We start from the raw sequence: 27758 nt of genomic DNA on the forward strand, positions 1-27758 counted from the left end.
GTTTATTTTAATTTTTCAAAAATTTGGCAATGACCAACAGACAGACTTTCAAAGCTCCATTTATAGAGGTCAACAGACAAAAAAAGTTGATTTAGGGTTTGGTTACGCTTGAACCCTTGTGGACAGCCTTCCCAGAAGAGTTGAAGCTGGAATAGCTGCAAAAGGTGGTCAGACATCATATTGAACTCTGGGTTAGGAATGAGATGTCACTTTAGATCATATGTAAGTCAAGGCAGGAGAGCCAATACTCTATATAATAATATAGTGTACATTTTGGTGAGATCATTCCATTTTCTTTTTCTGTGTGTGGTTGTGTGTGTGCCCTGCAATGGACGAGTGACTTGTCCAGGGTGTACTCCGCCTTCAGCCAACAGTAGCTGGGACAGACGTGGAAGATGGATGGATCATCAGCAGTCTCTGTGTGGATGACGGGGATCAGACGGTGGTAAAGGTGTAGCGGGTGACGTGGTGATACTCCTCCCCGGGACGAAGGAGACAGTCCGGAAATGAGGCCTAAGCACACAAGCAAAGACAGAGTGAAGCTGGACTTCTGCTTCTTTTAGAGTTTTAGTGAAAAACAAAACTCACCTGGTTCACAGCATCAGGCCAATTCTGAGTCTCCAGACAGAAGGCGCCGTGCTTCCTGTACTTAGCTCCACCTTTTCCTGGCACAGAACCGTCCAGGAAGTTGGCAGTATAAAACTGGACTCCTGGTTGGCTGGTAGAAACCTCTAGAACCCGACCACTGGGTGGGTGACATACTCTGAAACCAAACAAAAACTTACAGTTAGTACTAAGGACTTCCCCACTTCAGGCTGAAGCTGGAAAAGTGCGGCGAAGATGAAACTTTGGTTGGTGATTTTATGGAGGAGCTGTACCATTCCATATGATACACAACTTATAATTTATAAGCTACAATCAAAACCGTGAACAAAAGACAAACGAACGTTAAACAAACAAAAAAGTCCAAAGCACATAACCTCAGAGTGAAATCTATTTCTACAGAGTAAATCCTCATCTAAAAATGTCGACAGCATGCTCCTCTTGTTGTTTCAAACTGCTGCATCGGTACATTCCATTGAGGAAAACAACAGTAGGACAATGATTGGTACATTGTTGAATTGTAAAGTAGGTGTTAAAAGGTCTTCACGGACCCATTGATGAAGTCTGCTCCCATTGGCTACCCGTCATCTGTCAATCAAACCCCCCAGACGTTCGACGTCAGACCCACAAACGCTTATTGAGCCATCTGATTGGTCAATTTATAACTCTAATAACTTGTGATAATGGAAAAAAATCTTTAAAAAAAATTAGGATTAGAAAAAAGAAGTTAAGCAGAAAGCAGCAGATGAAGAATGATTATTCTGACATATAAAATGACTGAGAAATAACTGTCTGTTTCTCAATGTAAGTCAATGGGACTTTGGCCTTTTTGGAACCCAGTGGTACTTCCTATATGGAACACGGAAGGAGGGGGGCTTGCTCTTTCCAGTTCTTTCTTATACAGTCAATTCTGTTCCGAGGCATGGGACTCCACAGAAACAGGTAAAGGTCAGACAGAAGAAGTTCTCTGTTATGTGTGTGCGGGTGGGGGAAGGGGGGGGTCTCACTATCAACCTGGCAGCGTGTCGTTCCATCCAGGGATCTGAAGGGAAGGACAGACAGAAGTTGTGGTCGAACCCTGGACCGGGAAGCTCTTTGAGCCTCGCTCCAATCAGAACCGGGTCTCTGAGGTCAAAAGGGCTTCCTTGTACGGCTCTGGTCTCTCCTGTTGGGGGTGATATCAAACATGCAGCGGAGATGAGAACTACTTCTGATGGTCATCCATCCATCCACTGTGCACCAGGAGTTGTATTGTGGCTGTGTTGACATGTTTGTATGTGCGCAGATTTATGCAGCCAACAGGAATGTTTGCAACATTTGAGTGTGTGAACAGGCCCCGCCCTTTTTGATTAACATCTACACCTGACAGTGATGATGATAAACCTCCAACTACTCGTTTCTTTTTGTGATTCCACCCCGACTTCCTAATCACCCTCTAACCTCTTCAACCCTACTTTCATTTTTTATCCCCTTTCTTTTTTGTCCCTTATCCCCCGTCTCTAACATCCTACTCTCATTTTCTCTTTTAAGTGCAGGTCAGGAGTCTCTACGGACAATCAGTTTTTTTTTTATATAAATAAAGTTTAGCCTCAAAAACAAAAGAGGTTTATACAAGTATACACCTTGTGTGTCAGAAGATCCATGAGTCCCTGTTGTAACAGTAAAATCTGACTAACTGAAGAGGCCTTCAGCTCTGACTGCTCAGCTGTTAAACCGGACAAGTTAGAAAAAAAAAGCACAGGTATTAACATGTTCAGAACCCTTTGACACACACCGGTTTCATATGTTCACTAGTGGGGCCACAAACGATTATCTTAATAGTCGACTAATCGCAGATTATTTTTTCCGATTAGTGGACTAATCGGGTCATGTGCAAACTGGATATAAAACACACATCTTAACCAACATTAGCTTTACACTAACTAAAAAACTAGATATATAGCATTACCTGTGATAATGCTAGTGTGAATGCTGTAAGCTGAATTTGGCCGCTGAAGATGCTAGTGCTGATAGATGAAGATGCTGAAATTGATAGCTAAAAACATTGGAGCGGATAGCTGAAAATGCTGAAGCTGATAGCCAGCTAAAACATGATTTAAATGCCAAATTAGCCTGAAAAACTGAAAAAAGCCCAAGTTAGCCAAAACAGCTAGCATGCAGCTGAAATATTACCCAAACTCCAAATTAGCCTAAAAAAAACCTAAATTAGCCAAAACAGCTAGCATGTAGCTGAAATATTAGCTAAACCCCAAAATGGACTAAAAAACCTTAATAAAAAGTAATAGTCCATAAAGCTAGCAGAATGCCATAATAACTGTCAACTTTACTACACTCTGACTCCATATAATAAAAAGTAGCAACTAATCGACTATTAAATTAGTCGTAAACTATTTTAATAGTCGACTAATCGTAGCAGCCCTAATGTCCCCATGTTCAGACAGTCATAGTCAACGTCTGACTCTTCATTTCATATTGCGTCCTTGTCAATGCGGCATTTCCTGACTGTGTACCTGTGGGGATGGAAGTCTCATCAACAGGAAGGAAAGACTCCGCACAGATAGAAACTTGATGATCGTACACGTCTGCTGCAGCCTGGAGACACACAACTCACACTTAAAGCTGGTACTGTGCATATTTCAAACCTTCATTGAACAGCTGAGCTGGAGGTCTTCATCCATTCATACTGGATCATACTGGACAAATCAGAGTTCCTCCGTGATCTCCAGCCAGCTGCTGTTCAGGAGGGAGGGGCTGTAGCTGAGCCCCACCAGGGATTTCAATGTTTGTCCAAGGAAAACACTTCTTACCTGTTTGAAATGTAAAGGTTCAGGATCTGGATACAAGAAGTTCTAACAGATCCAGATGTTCAACAAAAATACATTAACATTGTCCAGCTACTGAGGTATGTGTTGTTAGGTACATTATAGTGGGGCAAAAAAGTGTTCAGTCAGCCAATTAAAAAGATGACAGAATGTAATTGTCATCAAAGGCTTTTCTATGGAGGTAAGCTCCAAACTAGGACATCAACACGCCTGAACCTCTGAGCCTAGAGATTGTGGTTTTTAGCGTACAACTTCAAGTATTGTTTTTAGATGAATGTTAAACCAGTTTCACTTCAGATGCTGGTTTTGATCGCGTTGGTTTGTGGATTTAATCCACATTCTCCACTCATCAATCATTGAGATGATTTTTTTCTTACCTGCCCAGCCAGGTTGAAGTAAGAGTGGTTAGTGATGTTGATGGGAGTGGTTCTGTTGGAGCGAGCCCGGTATTCAGCTGTCAGTGTTTCCCCCTGACAGAGAAGAACCAGAAGGATGACTTGTACATGTACACATACTAATCCAAAACTCCCCTTGCATTATCCATCTGCAGGGCTGGTCACGTCAGCTGGACGACTTCTTGTGGAGAACGTGTCAAAGTCAAGGCCCGGGGGCCGGATCTGGCCCTCCAGGTAATTCTATCCGGCCCTCCAGATCATTTTATTTTATTATTATTAATGTCCCGATGTTATCTTGTGCTCATTTCTAACTTAAATAATTTTGACAAAATATATTTTTATAGAGAGTAAAATATTGAAGGTTATTTAATGTTTAAGTTGATTTATTCTGGAATAATATTCCTGTATTTTTATTATTCATAATTATGTTAAAAAGTTACAGTTTGATGGATTTTAAAATGGGCATTCTGTTAGCTTTTTGGACTATTCTTGAGTTTAGCTAATATTTCAGCTGCATTTTTTTCCCGTTTTTTATGCCATTTTGGAATTAGGCTAATATTTACATGCTAGCTGTTTTGGCTAATTTGGGCTTTTTATCAGATTTTTAGGCTGTTTTGAAGTTTAGCAATTTTTTTCAGCATCACGCTAGCTGTTTTGGCTAACCTAAGTTTTCTTTTTTTTTTGTTGTTGTTTTTTAGGCAAATTTGGCATTCAGCTAATATTTGGCTGGCTTTTAGCTTCAGTGATTTCAGCTATCAGCTTCAGTGATGGGCGGCAGGACTCCTAGACCTGAATCAGTGGTTTACTGCCATTTAAAGGACAAGGGACACTCTGAGCATCAGTGTCCACATGTTGGGGCGGCCGTGGTGCAGCTGTAAGGCGGTCGACTCCTGATCGGAAGATTACGGGTTCGATTCCCACCTTGCCCGCCCATGTGTACAAATGTCCTTGGGCAAGACACTGAACCCCGAATTGCCTCTGGTGGGAGGTTGGCGCCAGTGTTCAGCAGCGGAGCCACCACCAGTGTGTGAATGTGTGTGTGAATGGGTGAATGGGTCTGTGACTGTGAAGCGCTTTGGGCCCTCGAAGGAGGGTAGAAAGCGCTATACAAGTATACAACATTTACCATTTACCAAAGAAGACATGATTCCAGAAGGAGGTGAGGGAAGCAGAATCTCTCCTCAGGCAGAATTGTCGAACTTAAACACGACATATCTTCTTTTTTCAGCGCTGTCCAGTCAACACTTCTCAGATCATCAGCTGCTGGACAGATCTCACCACTACATCCATCCTGCTATAAAGCTTACCTTTTGCCCGACTTCCATTCAGGCTGAAAAAGTTCTTCAGACGAAGAACATAAAACCTCGACAGGAAAAGCCCAACTGACATGACTAAGCTCTCATGTCCAGGTATACCAGGATGGCTGAGAATCTTCCTCCAAATCAACCTGTCATTAGTCAGTGAGATCCATTCATGGACCATTTCGTTTAGAGATCGACCAATAGGTTTTTTAAGAGTCAAGAACGCTGTTATTTGGAGCAGATATTAATTTGCAGTAAAAGTGAAAATATTTGCATTAACATTTATATCAATTCAAACACTGACAATGACTGTGTTTGAATTAAAAAACAGGTAAATAAGAGAAGCAAATACAAAGTTCCAAGAAATTCAGGGACTATTGGGCTCAGCAGCATCTTTTGTGGATTTTTATAAATAATGAAAATGTTCACAGTAAATGAAGTAAAAATGTCAACATAAATTAAATGACTTATCTTAGTAATAAGTTGAAACAAAAAGAGCAGGAAGTTCGTTCTGAGGTGCAGTAGCATGACTCATGAGGTCAAATAAAAATGTAAAAAAATGCAGCTGAGCCGCTTGTGCTGCACGATAGACGGGAATCAGGACAATCGCATGAATGCGCTGAAAGTGACAGCCCTGGTTGCTAGTAGCGTGACATGCAGAGGACTGAATGCATGGCTTGCACAAGGCGTGCGTTTAGCGCGGCTAGTCCATTTCCAGTCTCATCAGATACACGTGAGAGGCCTGTTCGGCGGTTTTTAAAAAAATAACCATTCCAACAAGTGAGCCGCTGGATCTTCTTTCTGTTTGAAAATACGACAAGTTTCATTGAAGTTTGTCACGTCATCCCGCTCATCCTCAACGGAGACTTCCGCGTCTAATTCAGGCTTCAAGCTGCAAAAGTACGGCTACAGACGAAGCGAAGATGAAACTTTGGTTGGTGATTTATGGAGGAGGTGCATGATTCCATATGATACGCTACTTCTAAAGAGCTGTGACGCTGTGGGATCTCTGTGGCGCCCGCTGTGCAGCACTCAGAGCAGACCCTTCATAACAAGAAACGCATTTATTTCAAAGAAGTGTTTCCATTGCAGTTCTGCGAAAATGTCTATTTCGATACGCCCCAAGTACCACCTCCACTCTAAGCGCAAAAACTTTTTTTCAAAAAAGTTTTTTTGAAATTATGATGTTTCATTAAGAGAATTTATTATCGAAAATCCAATTTGCGAAATTTCAGAGTTAATGGAAACACAACTGTTGCTCTTTTGACAAAACGGAGGAGTCACCAAACTAAAAAAAAAAAGTGAAACAACAAATAAAGAAATGCAAATAAGAGGAGAAACTGTAGAAATTACTGCTGTTTGAAAGAAGATTGCGGGCGGTTAACAAGAATACCTCCATAATGAGGAAAATGGACTCGCTAGATAAGCGCTTTACTGGTGCTTTCTAATGTCATCATTTGTGCCAATCAGTGGGTGGCTACAGAGGCTCCGCCCCAACCGTTTAGTTCACCCTCTCTATGGACCTACAGATGAGGAGGGCCCTGAAGAGGTACGGGTCAGAACTGTTCAATGGTTCCATTTTACAATGGAAATGCTCATAATAGCGGACTGGACCGTACCGGACGACTCAGTGGAAACGAGACTTTGAGCGGTATGGTGTTTTTAACCTTTACATTTTAGAATGGACCCATTAAACAGTTCTGACTCGTACATCCTTTGTAGGTCTATAAAATGGAACGGAACGGTTGGGGCGGAGCCACTGTAGCCACCCGTTGATTGGCAGACAGTGATGATGACATTAGAAAAGCACCAGTATAGCACTAAGCTAGCAATTCAGTTTTCCTCTTTATGGCCGGGTTCTTCTTGGCTGTCCGCCATCTTTATTCAAACAACATTAAATTCCTGTTATACAAGATGAACAAAAAGTAAAGCAAGAAAAAGACGAGCTGCTGGATGACCTCCATGTTCAATGACACTCTAGCGGTCTACACCACGCATGTGCCATGAAAACAAACCGCTCAGTAGAAGCGACGCTGGACTGAGTGGAAACGCTCACCAGAATGAACTGGTCCATTCTGTACTACTCCTTACCGGACCGGACCGCTCAGTGGAAATGAGGTTTAAAAGTGACGGCGGGGTCACACATCCCAGTTTGGACAGACGGGTTCTCAGATGTCTAAAGGATCAAGAGGATGTGGATCTGTGTTCTTCTACAGCTGTTCAAACCTGCAGAGACTGACAGAATCTCTGGAGCTTAAAGTCCTCAAACATCTATTCACACCTGGACAGAACTTTTTCCTTTGCAGATCCCGTCATATTTAAGAACTATTAAGAAAAAGGTTTGTATTCATTCAAGCTCCATTAGGACAGCTGATCAAAACCTGTGGACACAAGCAGTCAAACCTGAACTATAAAAACATGAGGGCATTTACCTGCAGAGTGTAGGTGACGCACACCTGGACCTCTCCAGGGTAACCTTGGTCTCCATCTGGACTGTTGAGGCTCAGCTGAACACCGTCCTGCACCTCTGTAGCGAGCCACAAAGCCTGGAGATGTGAGGAGAGTCAAGAACAGAAGGACCAAGAACCACCTGTGAGAGCAGCTCAGGTGTATTCTACAGGCCACACCCCCAAAACTCCAGACAGACACTTTATTTTAGAGCATACTGCTTTTGTTTTTTTACAATTGCACATAGTTGTTTACTTATTTTGTTTTCTTATTCACTCTAAAATATTTTAGACCATCATATTTAATGGTTATAGGATTTCATGAAGCCACAACTGAATTTGATGGAATTAGATGAGTTTTGAGATACCTGGATGTACCTCTAGAGACGACTGGAGGCGGGATTCAGAAAAGCTCATTTTCAATTATTTTTTTGCAAAAGAATCTGACATTACATCAAAAAGAGACATATTTATTGAGTGGTTTCCACAACTTTTGGATGTATTTGCTTTATTAATTATTTATGAGATCTCTAGGAGTGAATTGTTTTCACTCTGTAGTTGTAGTTTGTTAAAGCTCATATTGAGCGACTACTGTGAGGAATCGGGATGTAACTCCTGAAATGGCTGCAAGTCTGATTGATACTTTAAACAAACTCCTGCTCATATTTTACCTGCATCCTGTGATTATATTGTTGATGATTTTAATCACAGACTTCTGTCTTCCATAGATGGAGTGGCTCCAATTAAAACTAAACTATCAAGAACCACCAATAAAACACTATGGAAGACTGATGACATTAAATGTCTGAAACAGAACTGCAGGAGAGTAGAGAGGAGACATAGAAAACTACATTCAAAATTTATAGCAAAATTTTAACAATGACTCTGTGAAATCAGACAGAACTTTTTACTCTCAAACATCATTTTTAGAAAATAAAAACATTTTTTTTTACCACACCTGATATTTTGGTTGATGCAGAGATGCTTGGTTGAGTTTTATCCCAAGTAAACACCAAAACCTGCCTTTTAGATCCCATTCCCACTTCACTTTTTAAAACATTTTAAGGATTCTTTGAGTCTTTTAAACAGTTTCCCCCAATTCTCAAAAATATTAGAAAAATTGTTTTATGTTAGAGTGGACTCTTTCATCAATAAACACAATATTTTACATGACCATCAATATGGCTTTAGGAAGAAACGAACATCTTCACTTGCCCTTACAAACTTCGTTGAAAATATATCATCTGCAATTGAAAAAAAGCAATATGCAGTGGGAATCTTTCTGGATCTAAAAAAAGCTTTTGATATGGTTGATCATGACATATTAATAAATAAACTGCACATGTATGGAGTGAGAGGACTGACCCTAACTTGGCTTCGTAGTTATTTGCACAACAGAGAGTAGATGTCGAAATAAATCAGGTAAAATCAAAAACATTGTCAGTAAAAGTTGGTGTTCCTCAAGGTTCAGTTTTGGGTCTGCTATTATTCATACTGTATATCAATGATATTTGTGAAATCTCAAACCTGTTGGAAACTATCTTATTTGCAGATGATACAAACTTGTTCTGCTGTGGAGACAACTTGGAAGAGCTATTGGAGGCAGCTGGAAGAGAACTCAATAGATTTAAGAGTTGGTTTGATTTAAATAAGTTAACACTAAACCTAAATAAAACCAAGTTCATAATATTCGGTAACAGAAAAGCCAATACTGATAGGAAACTCATGATTAATAATGTTGGAATTGAAAGGGTGTCCGAAATCAAATTTTTAGGGGTAATAATTGATGAAAAATTAAGCTGGAAGAAACACATAAACTATATTAATAACAAAATATCTAAATCTATATCTATACTATATAAAATAAAACATTTTTTAAACCAGTCATCATTAAAAACTTTGTACTCCTCATTTATTCTTCCCTACATGACTTATTGTGTGGAGGTGTGGGGAAGCACATACAAAACATCTTTAAATTCAGTCTTTCTTCTTCAAAAAAAAGCTATAAGAGTAATCACCAACTCTCCTTACACTGAACCAACAAATCCACTTTTTATCAAATTAAAACTTTTAACATTTTTTGACTTGATTGATTTCAAAATATTCCAATTCATGTTCAAAGTAAAAACCAAACAATTCCCAGAAAGTATCCAGAAGCTCTTCAGGTTAAGAGAAAATAAATATACGCTAAGAGGTACAAACATTTACATCAAACCACCTGTTAGAACAAACATTAAACTCCACTGCATCTCCACAAGGGGGAAGATATAAAAAGTTGTCAAACCTTACATAAATTAAAAATATTCATCAAATGTAATAAAATAAATAAATATGAAGACATTGGTAAAGATACAGTATGTTGAATGCTGTATGAATATTTGTAAATATAAATGTCGTGATTGTTTTTCGCTGTTCTTTTCACTAATGAAATGTATTCTCTTTTTTTGTTCATGTAGCTCAATATAGTGAATGATAAATTGTATATTTAATTTGGGCTGAAAAAGACCAAAGGGGCTTGGAGTTGATAAGCTGTTAGCTTCATCCAAAGCCCTTTTTCGAACTATGAACATCTCTTGTTTCATACAAGATTAATTGTGGGAAAAATTGCTTTGTTTTGCTTTGTTTCTTGTTTGTATGCTTTTGCTCTTTTCATTTTTTTTCTGTTTTATGGTTGTTCTTGTTCAAAAATAAAATTATATAAAAAAAAAAAAAAAAAAGTGAACTGCTCTCTTCAGACGGGTGTCTTCCCCTCTGCCTGTAAAACAGCAGTGGTGAGGCCCCTTCTGAAGAAGAGCAGTTTAGATCCAAATACTTTGGATAACTACAGAGTTTTGTCAAACTTACAGTTTTTAAGTACGATTACAGAGAAAAGTGTCACTACTCAACTACACGAGTTTTTAAATAATAAAAAAAATTTGAGAAAAATATATATCTGGTTTTAGGACAAACTACAGTGAAGAGACAGCTCTTATAAAGATCATTAATGATCTTAGAATTAATTTAGATAGATAAACTTTCTAGGCCTGCACAATAATAAATAATAAAATAATAAATAACGGCATGACTCGCGATGTTCAAATTCACTATGAGGACTAGAGGAAAGAACTCTCACACATTTTCTCCATGATCACAACATGGCAGCTCTCACCTTGTTGAAGCCCTTCACACCTCCATGAATTGCGTTGGGTCCATTGTTGGTCTCCAGTTGGTACTCTTTGCCGTCCAGAACAAAGCGGCCTCTAGCGATCCTGTTGGCCACGCGACCCACCAGTGCGCCCAGGTACCGCTTATCCGACAGGTAACCTGACAGCAACACAGATCACCAAACTGAACTCTCTCCTCAGTTTACATGAACCCTCAAGACCAAAACCAATGAGAAAAGGATCTCTGTAAAAACACCTGAGTGAAAGCAGACAAGAGCGACAGGAAATACACGAGTGTGACGGATACAGCAGGAAGTATCTGTGTAAATATGTGCTTGTCAAGACAATGCTTACCTGTCGTTCTTTCTGTTTCTATATGTTTGTGTGTGTGTATGCGTCAATAGAAGGGAAAAAAGCTGAAGAGAATGAAGCTGAAATTAACAGTAGAAGATGCCATGTGCAATGACAGGCGCTAAACCAGCAGGAGTCAGAACCTGATGGAGCAGACAACCATCAGAACACCACAGAACATATTTCATTAGCTGCACAAACCAGGAATGTGTCTTGAGAAAAGAAAAGATAAGTTCTAAAAAAGTGAATGCTTCTCCACATTCACGGATGAGAACAGGAACCTGCTAGACCAGGAGAGTCAAACTCAATCGCACAAGGGACCAAATCTAGAACACAACTTGTGTTGCGGGCTGAACAGGATAAACATTTATTGAACACTCTAAAACTATATTTTTAAAACTTTAAAAACGTACCTTAACATAATTATGAACTAGCTATATAGCATTACATGCAATAATGCTAGTGTGAGATGATGTAAGATGAATTTGGATGCTGAAGATGCTGAAATTGATAACTAAAAACGCTGAAGCTAATAGCTGAAAACACTTAATGCCAAATTAGCCTAAAAACAAAAAAAAAAAAACCTAAGTTAGCCAAAAAAAGTTAGTATGTAGCTGAAAAAATTGCTAACGTTTGAAATAGCGTAAAAAACATAAAAAAGCCTAAATCAGTCAAAACAGCTAGCGCGTAAATATTAGCCTAACTCCAAAATAGCCTACAAATCTAAAAATAAAAGCTTAAATTACCCAAAAGAGATAGCATGTAGCTGAAATATAAGCTTAACTCCAAAATAGTCCAAAAGGCTAACAGAATACCAAATTTTAAGACTTTCAAACCGTAAATTTTTAACTTATTTATGAATAATAAAAAGGCAGGAATATTATTCCAGAATAAATCAACTTAAACCTTAAATAACTTTCAATATTTTACTCTCCATAAAAATATATTTTGTCAGAATTATACAAGTTAAAAATAAGTGTAAGATAACATCGGGTCATTAATAACAATAAAATAAAATGATCTGGAGGGCCGGATAGAATTACTTGGAGGGCCGGATCCGGCCCCTGGGCCTTGACTTTGACACGTCCCTCACACCAAAGAAAACAGCCTACAGAGGGGTAGCGGTTTTCCCCCTCCTCACCTTCCAGGTCATCGAATCCGAGGACCACATCCTCCGTCTGACCGTTCTTCCCTCGGCTGAACACAGACTTGATGATGGCCCCCAGGGTGAGGACCTCCACCTTCACCTGAGGAGACTCCAGGACCCACAAGTCCACCCCGCCCAGGCTGGGAACCGTTCCCCACTGCTGACTGCTGACCCGGGTCATGCTGGCTCCTGAGCCCCCCATGCAGAGAACAACACAGACCCAAGAGGCAGAATGAATGACTTTAAACTCACCATTTGTTTCTGCTTCAGACCTTTGCACATGGAAAGAATCAAATCTGGTTAAAAATCAACTTCACCCTGGCGCAGTAGTTTGGCCCCCCGTGCGATGGAGTTTGACACTCCTGATCTAACTGGACTCAAATTCTTTACGAATTAGTGTGTCCTCTATGATAAAAACACGTTTTAATCAACATATACATAGTGTCATTTCTTTACTAAATGTTATTTTTAATATTTACAGCATTCCAGCTCACTCAATGCTTCTGCATCCTCGCATGAATACAGTTTGCTTACATTAAATGTCCTTAAAGCGTACTAGATAAACAGTTTAAAAACTTCAGCCACTGGGTGTCGCTGTGGTGAGGTGTTTCGAGCATTCCTCACGCTCCAGTTCTGCCACCACAACAATTCAACACAAACGAACTCCTGCTTGTAGGAGAGAGAGAAAGAAGGTGTGCACGCGGTAGGTGTGCACGCGGTAAACTTACCTGTTCCCAGACTGAAGGCTCGTGTCACGTTGACCTCCGTGCACGCGGAGAGAGTTGGACTTTTCAGCCTTTACTTCACAGAATCAGACGTTCGGCGAACTCTGGACTTTTCATTGATGACGTCACACTTCCTGGTTTGACGCTCTGTGCGTCTCCTGCTGCATTCCAGGACAAATGGAAACTTCAGCTTTCAGGATAAACAAGTCACACGAGCGTCACGTGAAGCGGCTTACAAAATAAAAATCATAGTAAACGTTTACGTGAAGACACAGAGAATAGTGTTGACATTTTCTATTAGAGATGTGGATATTCTCTGCAAACTGTTTCTGATATTCAACCACGAGAGACTTAAACTTTGAAACGACTAAACAACTGTTCATTAATATTCTAATAATAAAAAAATAAAATGAGTTACATTTAAATGTTTAAATTAAATTGATCCAGTTAAAGATACACTACGATTTAATCTAAACACTCACTCATGTTTCTTGCCTAATGTAGCCACGAGGGGGCCCAAGCCAGGGTCTCATTGTGCCGGTCCCAAGCCCGGATAAATACAGAGGGTTGTGTCAGGAAGGGCATCCGACGTAAAATCTTGCCAAATCAAATATGCGAATCAGACCTACGAAATCCATACCGGATCGGTCGAGGCCCGGGTTAACAACGACCGCCATCGGTGCTGTTCACCGACAGGGTGCCGGTGGAAATTGGACTACTGTTGGTGGAAGAAGGAGAGGAGGAAGGCGGGTTCGTAGGGAGAGAGAGAAGAGGAAAGTCACTAGTGTTGGACTGAGAGTTGGGACTTTGAATGTTGGAACTATGACAGGAAAGGGTAGAGAGTTAGTGGACATGATGCAGAGGAGAAAGGTAGACATACTGTGTGTCCAGGAGACCAGGTGGAAAGGTAGCAAGGCTAGAAGTTTAGGAGCAGGGTTCAAGTTGTTCTATCATGGTGGAGATGGGAAGAGAAATGGAGTAGGAGTTATCCTAAAGGAGGAGTTTGTTAGGAGTGTTGTGGAGGTAAAAAGAGTGTCAGATAGAGTGATGAGTCTGAAGATAGAAATGGAGGGTGTCATGTTCAATGTTGTTAGTGGGTATGCCCCACAGGTAGGATGTGAGCTGGAAGAGAAGGAGAAGTTCTGGTTGGATCTTGATGAAGTGATGATGAGCATCCCTGGAAATGAGAGAGTTGTCATTGGTGCAGATTTCAATGGTCATGTTGGTGCAGGAAACCGAGGTGATGAGGAGGTGATGGGCAGGTTTGGTATCCAGGAGAGGAATGTAGAAGGACAGATGGTGGTTGATTTTGCAAAAAAGATGGAAATGGCGATAGTGAATACATTCTTTGAGAAGAGACAGGAACATAGAGTGACCTATAAGAGCGGAGGTAGAAGCACACAGATAGACTACATCTTGTGTAGACGGTGTAATCTGAAGGAGATCAGTGACTGTAAAGTAGTGGTTGGTGAGAGTGTTTCCAGACAGCACAGGATGGTGATGTGTAGAATGACTCTGGTGGTGAAGAAGATGAAGAAAGAGAGGGCAAAGGCAGAGAAGAGGAGGACAAACTGGTGGAAGTTGAAAAAAGAAGATTGTTGCAGGACTTTCAAGAAACAGTTGAAACAGGCTCTAGGTGGTCAGGAGGAACTCCCAGATGACTGGATAACTACAGCTAATGTGATCAGGGAGACAGGTAGGAGTGTACTCGGTGTGTCATCAGGAAAGAGAGTTGACAAGGAGACTTGGTGGTGGAATGAGGAGGTGCAGGAGTGTATACGGAGTAAGAGACTAGCTAAGAAGAAGTGGGACACTGAGAGGACTGAGGAGAGTAGACAGGAGTACAGGGAGATGCAGCGTAAGGTGAAAGTAGAGGTGTCAAAGGCCAAACAAAGAGCTTATGATGACTTGTATGCTAGGTTGGGTAGTAAGGAGGGAGAGACTGACCTGTACAGACTAGCAAGGCAGAGAGACAGAGACGGGAAGGACATGCAGCAGGTTAGGGTGATCAAGGATAGGAATGGTAATGTGGTTGACAGATGTTAAGGTGCCCTCAGCTTTTTAAGCTTTAATAATAAAAAACAGAAGTGATGGTGTTTGGTCCTAGCAGCTCCTGACCCCTCCTCAGTGGAGCTGGGTCCTTTGGCTCCACATCTTAAACAGTCTGTCTCAAATCTGGGTTTTAAGATGGACAGTGATTTTAAACTTAACTGTCAGATCAACTCAGTGGTAAAATCCAGATTATTTTATCTGGGGCAGCTGGTGAAGGCCAAACCATTAAACATCATTTTGAGACAGTAATCCATGCTTTTATCACATCCCGGCTGGATTACTGTAACTCTCTTTATTTTGGAGTCAGCCAGTCGGCCCTCTCACGTCTCCAGCTGGTCCAGAATGCTGCAGCTCGGGTCCTATAAGAGGGACCGCATCACCCCCATCCTGGCCACCCCTTCACTGGCTGCCTGTGAATTTCAGAATTAATTTTAAGATTCTTTTATTTGCTTTTGCTTTAAACAACTATGCATCTCTCTCTGTCCTTACACCCTGACCCGGAGCCTCAGGTCAGCTGATCAGCTTCTCCTGGAGGTACTGAAGTCAAAGAGGAAGCTGAGGGGGACCAAACGTTTTCAATCTGTGCACCGAAGCTATGTATTTGGCAGGCATCCTCACTGGCCATCTTTAAAAAACTTCTTAAAACCCATTTATATTTGACACGACATGAGACTGTGCTCTGCTGGTGTGTTTTACTGTAATTGGTTTTTTTTTTTTATCTTGAATTGTTTTTAAAATTTTAGCTCTGTTTTATAGTATTTTTAATTTACTGCGCCTTGATTGACCGTGGTCATTTTAAAGTGCCATATAAATCAATAAACCAATCTGTGACGTCATGGTATATTTTAATGAGATGGCTTGTCAAAAAAAAATTTTTTTTTGTTATTCAACTGTGTAAATGGTCCAACAACTCGAAGTCTTCTTTGAATGTTCCGTCTAGTCTTTAAATCATAAAAGAAAATAAAACAATAGAAACAATGCAATATATCAAGGATTGTGTTCATATGTAGACTTGTGGACGGCTGTCTTTTCTATTTTTGGATGCATCAGGAGGAAAAATAAATAAAAGATGCAACTTTTCCATTGTATTTCTTATTATCAAAACAAATGGAGTGAAACAATGTGTAATAATCAGAGAAAGATTTCCAGTGAAAACATTAAGAACAAAGATATTGAAGACAAAAAAGGAAAACGTTTTAAAACAAATCAAAAAGGAAATAAAATTATTTTTAAAAAAATTGTTTAACACCGGAAAAAACAAAACAAATAAAAAATGTTTTAGGGGGGGTTAAAATAATGAAAGTCAACAAAGTGAAAAGTTGGAAACGAACAAGCAACAAGCGTTAAAGCTAAAAATGAAAGACTAAAGGCAGAGCAAAAGAAAGTGGAAAAAAAAACTTTAGCGGGAAGACCGGAAGCCGTCCTTTCGTGACGTCAGCGCGTTCTGTTACGTTCCCTCTACGCGTCGTGGATTGGCTGTTTTGAACAGTTTCGAGCGCGCCGATTGGTCCGTTTTGAACCCGAATCCTGCGCTCAATTTTAAAGAGTGTTAGCTTTGTACCCGCAGCGTGAGCAGAGACGGCACGGAGGTAAGAGACTGCGGCCGTTAACGGCTTCCTCCGGTCTAACACGACAGAGTACGGCTTCGAATTGAGACCAGGCACGTCGACGGACGGACGGACACGCGCCTTTCGGTAACGGTTCGGTTCACCACTAACCGGGTTTACAGGTTTAGAACGGCGGTAGTTGGTGATCGGATTCTCGTGAACTCTGCGGCTCGTTTTCCGGTCGTGAACGGCTGCTCTCCGTGTCTGAATTCCCGCATGACAGGACGTGTGCTGTCTTTCAGGTACAGATGGAGGACTACGTCAAAATAGAGAAAATCGGAGAAGGTAGGTGTACAGAGGATCTCCTTAAAAAGTTTATGGGGTTTTTCGGTTTCAAACGGATGATGGATCATCTCTGTAGCTCATTTTACAAACGGGGCCTCTTTTCTGTGTGGAGGAGGTCAACAGGAGACCAAAAGTGAAGTCTTTGAAAGTTCTTCCACCTATAATAAATAAATAAAACCTAGTCAATATGAATAAAGTTTAGCATGAAATACAACAGGGGTTCATACTCAATAAATCCCTGCTGTGACAGTAAAATCTGCTCAACACTAGAGGCTCTCAGCCCGCATCGGTTGGCTCAGCTGTTGGACAGGACAAGTTAAAAGGGGAAAAAAGTTCTTCCACCTGGTTGGTTTTAACTGCAGATGTCCCGGGATGAGGGTTTCTCCAGCTTTAGTCTGGTTCTGATCCAGCACTCTGGTGTCCTGGACTAGTTTGATTATGTGAAGGTTCTATTACATTGTACAGTGACTCTGCTCTGGTGTCTGCAGGGACATACGGCGTTGTGTACAAAGGCCGGCACAAGTCCACGGGACAGGTGGTGGCCATGAAGAAGATCCGCCTGGAGAGCGAGGAGGAGGGAGTTCCCAGCACTGCTATCAGGGAGGTGTCTCTGCTTCAGGAGCTGAAGCACCCCAACGTCGTCCGGTATGTGTGACCATGGCTGCTCTGCAGGCACATTGCCACACAGTGAGAAGATGTTTGGGTCAAAGGTGTTGGTGTCATCCAGATGTTTGTTCTCGTTGCTGAACAGTGTCATGAACTCTCCCGTTTGTCCATAAGTCTTTCAGACTGTTGGATCGTGACCTCTGACCTGAACACATTCTCACATTCTCACATGTTTCTTTGTAGAGTCCTGCTGTTTTTGAACTCTTCTTTTCATGTTCAGAGTTGCATAAATGCTGAAACTTGTAACTCCTCAGCTCATCTTCCAGGTGCAATAACAGTCCCTCCTTTGTGTTCACCTGCAAGGCTCTTGGATGTCCTGATGCAGGAGTCTCGCCTCTACCTGATCTTTGAGTTCCTGTCCATGGACCTGAAGAAGTACCTGGACAGCATCCCGTCAGGACAGTACATGGACCCCATGCTGGTCAAGGTAAAACATCCAGCACTTCATTTGTAGATCTCCTGCTCTCTGTTGGGGAAAAACACTTTCTAATAAGCTGGCCATCCAGGTTCTCGCTGGGGGTGTTTCTGAGAAGAGTACTAGAAAACATACCGTACCATAGCACCGGGGAGTCGAACTCAATCGCACAAGGAGCCAAAATCCAAAACACAACTTAGGCCGCGGGCTGGACAGGTTAATCATTTGTTGAGTACTCTAAAACTAAGTTTTGAAAAAATTAAAATAACTTTTTAACATAATTATGAACTAGATATATATGAACTGTTTTAACTGTTTTAGTGTGAATGCTGTAAGCTGAATTTGGCCACTGAAAATACTAGTGCTGATAGCCGAATTCACTGAAGCAAATAGCTGAAAACGCTGAAGTTGATAGCCAGCTAAAATATTAGCTAAATGCCAAATTAGCTTAAAAATTATTATTTTTTTTTTTTTAAACTTGGGTTAGCCAAACAGCTAACATGTTGCTGAAATATTATCTGAACTCCAAAACAGCCTAAAAAAAATCTTAGTAAATACCAAAATAGTCCAAAAAGCTAGCAGAATGCCAATTTTTAAAACTGTAACTTTTTAACATAATTATGAATAACAAAATGACAGGAGTATTATTCCAGAGTAAATCAAAGGTCCCCAGCTTAAAACTGGGCAGAAACATGTCATTTTTGCCCATCAGTAGCCGGGATAGGCTCCGGCATCCCCGCGACCCCGAAAGGGAAAAAGCGGACAAGAAGATGAATGAATGAATAAATCAATCAACTTAAACCTTAAATAACTCAATATTTTACTCTCCATAAAAATATATTTTGTCAAAATTATACAAGTTAGAAATGAGTGCAAGATAACATCGGGTCATTAATAACAATAAAATAAAATGATCTGGAGGGCCGGATTCGGCCCCCGGGCCTCGACTTTGACACATTACTGTAGCATAACACTAATCATGGATTGCAGCTCAAAACCATCTTTGCTGATCTTCATCAGTTCTTCTGTCTGTGAGGATGTTCTGGTTCTGGAACCAGCTGTCAACCGTTTTCTGTCTGCACCCCCCAGAGCTACCTTTACCAGATCCTGGAGGGCATTTACTTCTGTCACCGAAGGCGGGTCCTCCATCGCGACCTGAAGCCCCAGAACCTGCTGATTGATAACAAGGGGGTCATCAAACTGGCAGACTTCGGCCTAGCCCGGGCCTTTGGCGTTCCTGTCCGGGTCTACACCCACGAGGTGAGAGCCGCTCGGCTGAAGAAGTGAACACTCAGGTCTGCTGGGCTGATCACACCTTCTGGTTGTCAGGTTGTGACTCTGTGGTATCGAGCTCCTGAGGTCCTTCTGGGTTCCCCCCGATATTCAACCCCAGTGGACGTGTGGAGCACCGGTACCATCTTTGCTGAACTCGCCACCAAGAAGCCCTTGTTCCACGGAGACTCAGAGATCGACCAGCTCTTCAGGATCTTCAGGTACCCGTACCACACGCAGAACCGTCGATCCAGGAGCGTAAACGTGTGGCTCAGACACTGCACTGGCCCCGGTGGTCCAGCTCATCCTCTCAGCACACATTTCTCCAGGAGAAATCAGCTCCTGAAGAGTAAAGCTCTGTACTGTCCATCGTCTCTGCAGGACTCTGGGGACCCCGAACAATGACGTGTGGCCAGATGTGGAGAGCCTGCCTGACTACAAAAACACTTTCCCCAAATGGAAGGAGGGCAGCCTGTCTTCCATGGTGAAGAACCTGGACAAGAACGGCCTGGACCTGCTGGCGGTGAGTTCATCACCAGGAGTTCTTCAGTCCAGATGAAGAAGGACTCAAAAGAGAAACGCTAAACTAAGAAGTTTAATCTTTTATCCTATTGAAGCTAAATGATCGGACCACCAGAGATCCTTTGACCTTCAAAGCCACGCTCTGTACTTTTGAACATCATCCAGGAGCTCCTTCTCAATGACTCTCATTGTGTCTTTTAGAAAATGTTGATCTACAATCCTCCCAAGAGGATCTCTGCGCGCGAGGCCATGACCCACCCATACTTTGATGACCTGGACAAGTCCACGCTGCCCGCCGCCTCCATCAACGGCGTCTGAAGGCCTGAGCACCGCCTGTTCTTCTGTAAATACTTGTATGTTTTTTGTGGGAAATGCTTCCCAGAAAATGTGTGAATAAAAGTTTTCCTGAAGTGTTTGTGGATGTCAGGAACACTCTGTTCTGATCTGAAGAGGTTTGCTGTTAAACTTCCTGCTGGGTGGATGCATTACTGAGGAGCAAACAATTCAAACATGAAACCAAGCTCATTTTAATAAAGGGACAATAAAAACAGCTTCCATCTTCACGGTTAAGAATTCTGTAACTTGTCTCTGAACAGATCTTTGTCAGCTGCAGCATCAGAGGAGCTTAAACCAATCAAGCTTCTCCTCTCACCAGGAGTCTGCTTTCAAACATCTGATCAGCTGCTGCCCTCCTCCTCCAGCAGGAACTCACTGATCTCGTCCTTCATCAGAGACCTGCAGAAACAGCCAAAATATGAAAGCATTCACAGATCAGCTGAGTCACGTGGAGAAGTTCAAGCTTCTGTTTACAAAACATTCCCGTTAAGACAGAACCTTAATGAAGGAGTGATCTTATGACAAACTGAAGAGCCTTCATTCCTGAGTCCCAGCTGCACATTGAAGGTTAGGGGGCGGAGCTACCAGCCGGTCAAACAACAGCTGTGTGTGTGTGTGTGTGTGTGTGTCCTCACCTCCTCTTCCTCCTCTCAGCCTCTGCTACGATGTACTGAGGAAGATGAGCCACTGAAGACTGAAAGGAGGAAGAAAATACTTTAGTCTGGTCTGTGTGCTGATACTGTCAATTCCTTTGGTTTCTATTTTGTTACCATCAGCTGATTTCTATTGTCAAGTAGATGTTTTAACCACTTCAAACAGGGGTGTCAAACTCAATCACACAAGGGGCCAAAACACACCTCACAGGCCAAACAGGATAAACATTTATTGAACAATCTAAAACTACATTTTTAAAACTTTAAAAACAACTTTAAAACCGTAACTTTTTAACATAATTATGAACTAGATATATAGTTTTACCTGCAAAAATCCTAGTGTGAATGCTGGAAGCTGGATTTGGGGCCTTGACTTTGACGCATGCACTAGATCACTGGTGTTGAACTCCAGCCCTGGAGGGCCGGTGTCCTGCATGTTTTCCAACCAAGCTGCCATAGAACCTCCTTATTGGCTAAACACACCAGATCCAGGTAATCAGCAGCAGGTAGGGAAGGATTTCTGGAAAACCAGCAGGATGTCGGCCCTCGAGGCCTTGAGTTTGACACCCCTGCACTAGATGCTGACTCAGCTGTTCATTTCTCCTAAAACTGCTGCAGCTACAAATACAGCATTACTGGTTAAGTTACTCATTACTTTGAGGATTACATAAAAGCAGCAGTGAAGCAGGAGATGGTGGAGTCTCACCATGTCTCTGAGGATCAGCTGGCAGCTGTAACACAGCAGCTTCTGCAGCTCCTTCTTCTCTGGAGCTCTGAAACTAAAAGCAGATCCAGAACTTCACCCACAGGAGCTGCAACCTGAGGCCTCAGACACCTGAACTCTCACAAGTTCAAACTTACTGTGAGGAGCAGCAGCCAGCGCCACCTGCTGGTCTCCCACACTCTCCATCTGTAGCGGAACAGCACTGTCCAGCAGGGGGGGTCGGTCCCACCTGCACCGTCCCTTAAATCAGATGATGGCGTCAGCAGGGGTCAGACACAGAGAACAGGACTCCTCCGGATCCTACCTGCAGGTTCCTGACAGCAGAGCTGTTCTGAGATCAGCCGGGCCTGGAGCGCTGAGGCCTTCCCTGCAGGACAGACGGAGAGGCTCAAAGTTTGATCCTCGCTGACGTTCAGCTTGTTCCACAGATGCATCCCTGCAGCAGCACACGGTCCGACTCACCTGCAGCCGTGTCCACGCTGCAGACGCACAGCAGACACCGGCCGTCCTGGGCGGAGCAGCCCCCTCCTGCTGTCTGCAGCTTCTCGCTGGTCCTGCATCAGACAGAGCTTTGTGGTCAGAAAGCTGCAGGAGGTTCTGCAGCTTTGGACCGAGCCGCTCCCTGACCTGTAGATGGTGCTGACGGTGGACGGGAAGTCCTGCTGCAGCCTGCTGACAAAGCTCTGGCTCAGGCGCTGGATACTGGCCTTCTCCGGCATCTGAGACACACAGAGGGAGGGGCCATTGTTACAGCAGCGCTGGGGGCGTGGCTCTACGCCAACGTCCTCTAAAACTGAAGAAGTTGACGAGGAACCTGGCGTGCACACACTTGTGTACACTTGGGATTTGTTCTCTTTGCAGTGGGGTGGTGGTGGGGGGTCTCACCTTGGTGTCCAGGGTCGGAATGATGACAGTCGGCACGCCAAACATGTGGTTGTAGACGGCGATTTCTTTGGCTGAGAACTCCCTCATGGGCCTGACGAGCGTGACATCTCCAAACCTGCAGTCAGAGAAACCCTGCAGACCACAGACAGCCTTTAAACCAAGGAGGGGGGGCGGAGCCATGAGAGAGTCTGCAGACACACCCACCGTGTCCTGAGCCAGGTGAGCTCCTCTGCCCAGACTGACGCAGGTGAGCAGTCTGACGGCCAGCCGACTGCAGCTCTCCCCCAGCAGCAGCTTGCTGTAGCCTCGGGTCCGGGCCGTGTGGACCAGCAGGTGCTGCCTTTGAGGAGGAGCACAACATTCACTGGAGGTTTTTCTGGAAGACCCCCGCCCACTTCTCTTTCATCATTTTGTGGCTTTGTCAACAAACACTAAAGACCCACTCCAGTGAAAACTGTTTTTGTTTTTTAACATGTTCTTACACAGCGGACAATCGTTCTTTTTTTTTTTTTTGTCAGTTTGTTTAGTTAATGTCTCAAAAAAGTCAATAAATTTGGATTAAAAAAACATGTTCTTGTGACATTTTTCTGATGGTGGAGGACAAAGACATTAGATCCTTTTCACGTGACGTCACACAAAACAGTGAGTGTGCAGAACGGTAAAGCTGACAGCTGAACGTGTTTAAAGCAATTTTACATAAATAATAAAAGGTAACCCAACCATTTATAACCTACATTAGTACAATATATATTTTCTAAATGTCCTTCCTGGTTGTTTTCCCTCTCAGATCAAATGTCAGTATTCCTCCTGCAGAATGCTCCACAGCTGCTTCCCCAAAATGATATTAAACCAGTCGTGGATTATTTCTCTCTACAACCCGGTCATAGTTAGATGAAGGTTACAGGAACTTCATTGAATGCTGCTGGTTTGATTATGAATTCAGATTTTCTTCTTCTAATTGATGCTAATGCTAACGCTAGCTTTCCACGACTTGATGAGACGTAGATCTGTAGAAGATCTTTTCTGTCCAGTTAAAGTTGATTACATTTCTGAGTTCACAGAATCACTAAAACAGAGATAAAGTCAGACAATTTCAACGTGTCTGATGATAAAGAAAAACTAATAACTGTTGTTATTTTCTGACGTAGCTCCTCTTTGCTGTTGATCATAACTTTGTCTGATCCTGCAGGATAATGAAGGGAAACGAGGAGAAAAATCATTTGGAACTGAAAAAAAAAATTTTTTTTTTTAAAGCATTTCTTTTTTCGCAATTACTCCTTAAAATGACCCATTCAAAACAGCAAATACCTCTTATTAAAAAAAAACTAAATTTAGCCTTTGGTTCAGTTAAAACACAACATTCAGCGATCTGCATTTTAGCTGCTCCAATTAAATGAGGCCAATATGAATTTCTATCAGTTTTTGTTCTGATCACATTTAAAACACGTATCAATAACATCAGACAAAATAGAAACTTTTAGACTCTTATATCTGCTCAAATTAATGGTCTATATTTTCAATATAGAACCTCAAATATTGAAGGATAATTCAAATTTCTATTTAGATTTGTGAATGATCGAAGACAGGAAATGAAAATAGAGTTCAGCAGGACATTCATTAAATAAATGTTGTACATTTTTCTGTTGAAATTGGTAGAATTACCTTTTATTATTTATGTAAAATTGTGTTAAACAGCGTTCAGCTGTTAGCTATGCTGTTCTAAAGCTGAACTCTGGATGTTATGCATCACGTTCACGGCTCTGTCACCATTTTGTGCCCTGTCACAGTGAAAAGGGTTTTTTAAGCTTAAATTTGCATTTCTGAGTTTTTCTTAATTCAAAGGGGTTTTGACTAAAAACAGCATCATCATAATTAACAGACACTTGAACATAGATCAAAAGAGGATCGACCCCCCGACAGGATCACTCTGACCTCAGAGTAGACAGCAGCTCTGCTCTGGCCGTCAGCGTCGCAGCAGAACCCAACAGCTGCTGCAGAGATCGGGTCTGGGACTCGTCCAATCTCGGCTCCGGCACGCCCCCACCCTGCTGCGGGTCTCGGCCGGCCCCCTGAAGGTCGACGTCCACCGCTGCTTTGTAGGAGTCAGGAGCTTGGTCAAAAGAGGGTGGGGCCACATTCACAACCGAACTGGGAAGGTCCAGAACCTGAAAGCATTGGAGATGTCGGGCCAGCTGTTTCTCAGAGACAAGTGCGACCCCCCCACACTGACCTGCTCCAGAGGGATGGTGTAGAAGTTGAATCCGGAGGCTCTGAAGATCACCTGCAGCTCAGACACCAGCCGCTGCCTCTCCACCAAAGACAGACCTAGAGCGCCCCCCTCTGGTGACGTGATCAGACACACCCCGTTAACAGGTTTCCTGCAGGTCAGACCGCAGTTTCTGGAAGAACTTACCATCAATGTGAACGATTGCTGGCAGGAACCGGAGCTTCTTCTGAGCGCTTTGGCTCAAACCCTGCAAGACGCAGACGTTCTGGGAGTCAATTATAGTTCCCAGGAATGATTTGATTCACCAGAGCCTGGATCGATTCAATTCAGGGTTTTTTTTTTCTTTAGATCCTTCAATTCAAGTTTACAAATTTAGACACATTTGTTTAAAAATACATAAAAAATCTACTATATGTTTTGAATAGATTTATGTTTATCTGATACCGTTCACATACAGTAATGAAATAATGAGATTGTTAATATCATCCAGTGTTACATGGATTCTCTAAAGGAGAAGTTCTAACTAAAATGTTCAGATCATTAACATGTAAACATTGTTCTGCTTCTCCTGGAGGACGTTTCAGTTTGGACACTAGGTGGCGATCGCGCGATAGCAGAAGACCTCATTCCAGAAGAAGAAAGTATGAGCGAAAATGTGCTTCAGACCCTAAATGGTTACTTTAAAAGTATGTCCTCAAAAGAGTTTAGAAATTTCATATAAAGATGATCATTTAATCAGTAATGTATGTTTATGTCGACCGAGCGTTAGCATTAGCCATCCTATGGGAAATTCCATTACAAGTTAGCATCAAGCTAGCAGACTGAAGCTGTATGTGATAAATGGATGTTTATTTTTATGGATCAATTATTGATCTATTAGGCTTAAATCGATTCAAATTGATTTATCAATTTTATTAAACCAGCCCTAGTTCACACAGTGAGGCTGAAAGCACCGCCACAAAGCTGCTCCGATTCTAGTTATGCTGGAGACCGGCTCCATAAAGAATCGGCTCTAAAGTGCTGGTTAATCATGGTGGGGAAGGTAGAACCTGCAGCCAGAACCGGGCTGTGTTTGGAGTCTCCGTGAACGGAGCTGAAGCTCAGAGCGAACTTTTTCAAAGCTTTGCTGGTGTGACGGACAGTGCAGAGTTCATGTCATGCTAAAACGTTTCTGTCAAACCCAGAAACACGCCGTTCGGATCATGGCGCTCACATCTGCCTGCATCAGGTGATTTCACCGTTACCTACGGCTCTGAAGAAGTCAGAGCATCAAGAAGTCAAGATACTCGGATGATCAGAGAAACATCTTTGGATCAGCATTTACAGTCTGGATGAAGAACAGAACCCCTTCCTCTTCAGCTCAGCCCCCCTCCCCGAGGGTCCTAATCCAACCTCGACGTGTTTGTTGGAAAGAGAAGGGAGATGGAGAGAAGCACACCACCTGTTGGACTTGACTGAGCATGGCAGAAGAGGAGGGGCCTCCAGAGATGGCCAGCAGCACCTGAGAGCAGAAAACAGCAGAACACGAAAAGTTTCCCATGAAAGATCGACAGTTTCAGACCGTGTCACACCCGACCCATATACAACGGGCGCTAGCGGTCTACGGCGACATCGGGTACCCACCGACCCGTTTATAAACACAGACCGAGGAGTCCAACAGTTTAAATAAATCTCAGTCTGTGTGTAGATTAGGATAAAATCACGACCATGCATCAGGTATGCATCGTGTTTCCTATATAATAACCTATTTATTTATAAAAAGTTTGAAATGTTGCTAAATTGGTGCACTTTCTAAAAAAAAAAAAACATTATTACCATGACCTGGGAATTATTTTTCTGATCATAAGAGTTTTTCTCTCAAAGAAATCTTGGTTTGATTCAGCTGCATTTATAATCACAATGTCGAACATAAATATCCAAACTAGTATTTGTGATGTCATGTTATACTTTTAATCATGTATTGTCCAAAAATCTAATTTTTGTTAACAGTTTATTATTTTAGGGAAATTCGACATTCACATGTAAATGGTCGAACTCACAGAACCCATCAGAACCCCGACCCATTTGTCCTTAAAAGTAGAATGATGTGGAATGCACCACAAACCAAGTGGACATGAACACGTTTGGGATATGTTTGTTACACTCATGTCACCATGGGTTCCATCTGGACTTTAAATCCTACTAGTGAACAGTAGAACTCATTCCAAACAGGAACATTCCATCTTTCAAAGGAACTCAATACTCTCAAGTCTTTCATAAAACTCTAATCTCAATAAGTCAATTTAAACCTCTGGACTGTAAAGTTGATGTGCAGTTTGCACAATATTTGTGCTGTTGTCTTTGATCCATTGTATCGTATCAAGTTCTGACTAAGATTTTTTTTTTTTTACTGTAATGATGGAGTGAAATGTGGGTCTACACATGGGGGCAGCTTACCTTCTCCCCAGGAAAGATGAGTCTGGTTTTTCCCAGCATGGCTCTGAACTTGTGAGTGAAGTAGTCTCTGAAGCAGCTCCTAACAAACAACAGAACACAGTCTGCACGTGCACTCCTGTTTCTGACAGAAAGGCCACGGGGAGGGGCTTCCGCCTCCCAGGTGCGTCTCACCTGCAGTACGGGTCTCCTGCACGGATCAGAACTGCTGCCAGCTCCTCTTTGCATTTCACACATTTTCTGGAAACACTTTAAAAAAAAGTTACTTCAACAGATCTCACTGACACGACTGAGCTCCAGGGAGAGAACATAAACTCTCCAGCTCTCATTTAGGTTCTGTGAACTCAAACTTCTTAGTGATTATTCTGTGTCAGCCGTACACGCGCACGCGGGGTCTGTTTTCCCACAATTCAATGTTCAACATGGCGGTGCCTCGGAACCCTCTGATCCATTCAGAGGCTCCTGGATACGTACCTGTGCTCCTCCGGACGCTGCAACTTCGGCTGATAGTCTTCCTCCACCTGACACATTGTTGAAACGAAATACACCGGGACAATCGAAGAGTCTGCTCCGACGCTGCCCGATCAGTACCACGCATGCGCAGAATGAATACTTCCGCTCGAAGGTTTTTTCTCTTTTCTTTATTTACAAAGTTTAAAAAATACATTTTTTACATTCAGTATATTGGAATCTAGAACTATATATATATATTCTGTTGGTATTTTTTTTTTAATTACACTTACATTC

At 42.3% G+C, this 27758-nt stretch overlaps 3 protein-coding genes across 5 annotated transcripts; 1 reads left to right on the top strand and 2 right to left on the bottom strand.

Annotated features, from left to right (window-relative positions):
* Positions 1–77: 77 nt before the first annotated feature.
* galm (galactose mutarotase) lies at positions 78–13089 on the bottom strand. Its single transcript, XM_024296422.2, has 9 exons — positions 12938–13089; positions 12204–12398; positions 10717–10871; positions 7554–7667; positions 3803–3895; positions 3114–3195; positions 1618–1768; positions 589–763; positions 78–513 (listed from the first exon to the last, which is right to left on the bottom strand). The coding sequence occupies exons 2-9, from the start codon at positions 12388–12390 to the stop codon at positions 436–438; spliced, it is 1035 nt and encodes a 344-aa protein (XP_024152190.1). The 5' UTR covers positions 12391–12398; positions 12938–13089; the 3' UTR covers positions 78–435.
* Positions 13090–16430: 3341 nt separating this feature from the next.
* On the top strand, positions 16431–20168 carry cdk1 (cyclin-dependent kinase 1). Of its 3 annotated transcripts, none has more exons than XM_024297290.1 (8): positions 16431–16575; positions 16836–16878; positions 17367–17523; positions 17848–17971; positions 19049–19219; positions 19289–19452; positions 19613–19754; positions 19955–20168. In XM_024297290.1, the coding sequence occupies exons 2-8, from the start codon at positions 16842–16844 to the stop codon at positions 20069–20071; spliced, it is 912 nt and encodes a 303-aa protein (XP_024153058.1). In that variant the 5' UTR covers positions 16431–16575; positions 16836–16841; the 3' UTR covers positions 20072–20168. The 3 variants fall into 3 exon arrangements, with proteins under 3 accessions (XP_024153058.1, XP_024153059.1, XP_024153057.1); XM_024297291.2 differs by having other exon boundaries at positions 16483–16686; XM_024297289.2 differs by having other exon boundaries at positions 16483–16680.
* Positions 20169–20256: 88 nt separating this feature from the next.
* Positions 20257–27645, bottom strand: ctu2 (cytosolic thiouridylase subunit 2 homolog (S. pombe)). Its single transcript, XM_024297288.2, has 16 exons — positions 27486–27645; positions 27186–27260; positions 27015–27093; positions 26020–26079; positions 24765–24825; positions 24582–24691; positions 24284–24516; positions 22556–22691; positions 22352–22483; positions 22094–22185; positions 21929–22020; positions 21771–21833; positions 21604–21706; positions 21449–21521; positions 20725–20783; positions 20257–20488 (listed from the first exon to the last, which is right to left on the bottom strand). The coding sequence occupies exons 1-16, from the start codon at positions 27539–27541 to the stop codon at positions 20431–20433; spliced, it is 1482 nt and encodes a 493-aa protein (XP_024153056.1). The 5' UTR covers positions 27542–27645; the 3' UTR covers positions 20257–20430.
* Positions 27646–27758: the final 113 nt, after the last annotated feature.

Source organism: Oryzias melastigma, linkage group LG15 (assembly GCF_002922805.2).
Source record: "Oryzias melastigma strain HK-1 linkage group LG15, ASM292280v2, whole genome shotgun sequence".
NCBI lineage: Eukaryota > Metazoa > Chordata > Actinopteri > Beloniformes > Adrianichthyidae > Oryzias > Oryzias melastigma.

Excerpts from the sequence above, each read along its gene's own strand:
- galm (XM_024296422.2), bottom strand. The coding sequence starts at position 12,390 with ATGACCCGGGTCAGCAGTCAGCAGTGGGGAACGGTTCCCAGCCTGGGC. Across the intron at positions 3,896-7,553 it reads GCGTCACCTACACTCTGCAG|GGGGAAACACTGACAGCTGA; the intron begins GTAAATGCCCTC and ends CTTCTCTGTCAG. Across the intron at positions 514-588 it reads GGCCTGATGCTGTGAACCAG|GCCTCATTTCCGGACTGTCT; the intron begins GTGAGTTTTGTT and ends TTGTGTGCTTAG.
- cdk1 (XM_024297290.1), top strand. The coding sequence starts at position 16,842 with ATGGAGGACTACGTCAAAATAGAGAAAATCGGAGAAG. Across the intron at positions 16,879-17,366 it reads AATAGAGAAAATCGGAGAAG|GGACATACGGCGTTGTGTAC; the intron begins GTAGGTGTACAG and ends TGGTGTCTGCAG. Across the intron at positions 19,755-19,954 it reads ACGGCCTGGACCTGCTGGCG|AAAATGTTGATCTACAATCC; the intron begins GTGAGTTCATCA and ends TGTGTCTTTTAG.
- ctu2 (XM_024297288.2), bottom strand. The coding sequence starts at position 27,541 with ATGTGTCAGGTGGAGGAAGACTATCAGCCGAAGTTGCAGCGTCCGGAG. Across the intron at positions 22,484-22,555 it reads CTCACCTGGCTCAGGACACG|GGTTTCTCTGACTGCAGGTT; the intron begins GTGGGTGTGTCT and ends TGTGGTCTGCAG. Across the intron at positions 20,784-21,448 it reads AGCTGATCCTCAGAGACATG|TCTTCAGTGGCTCATCTTCC; the intron begins GTGAGACTCCAC and ends TCCTCCTTTCAG.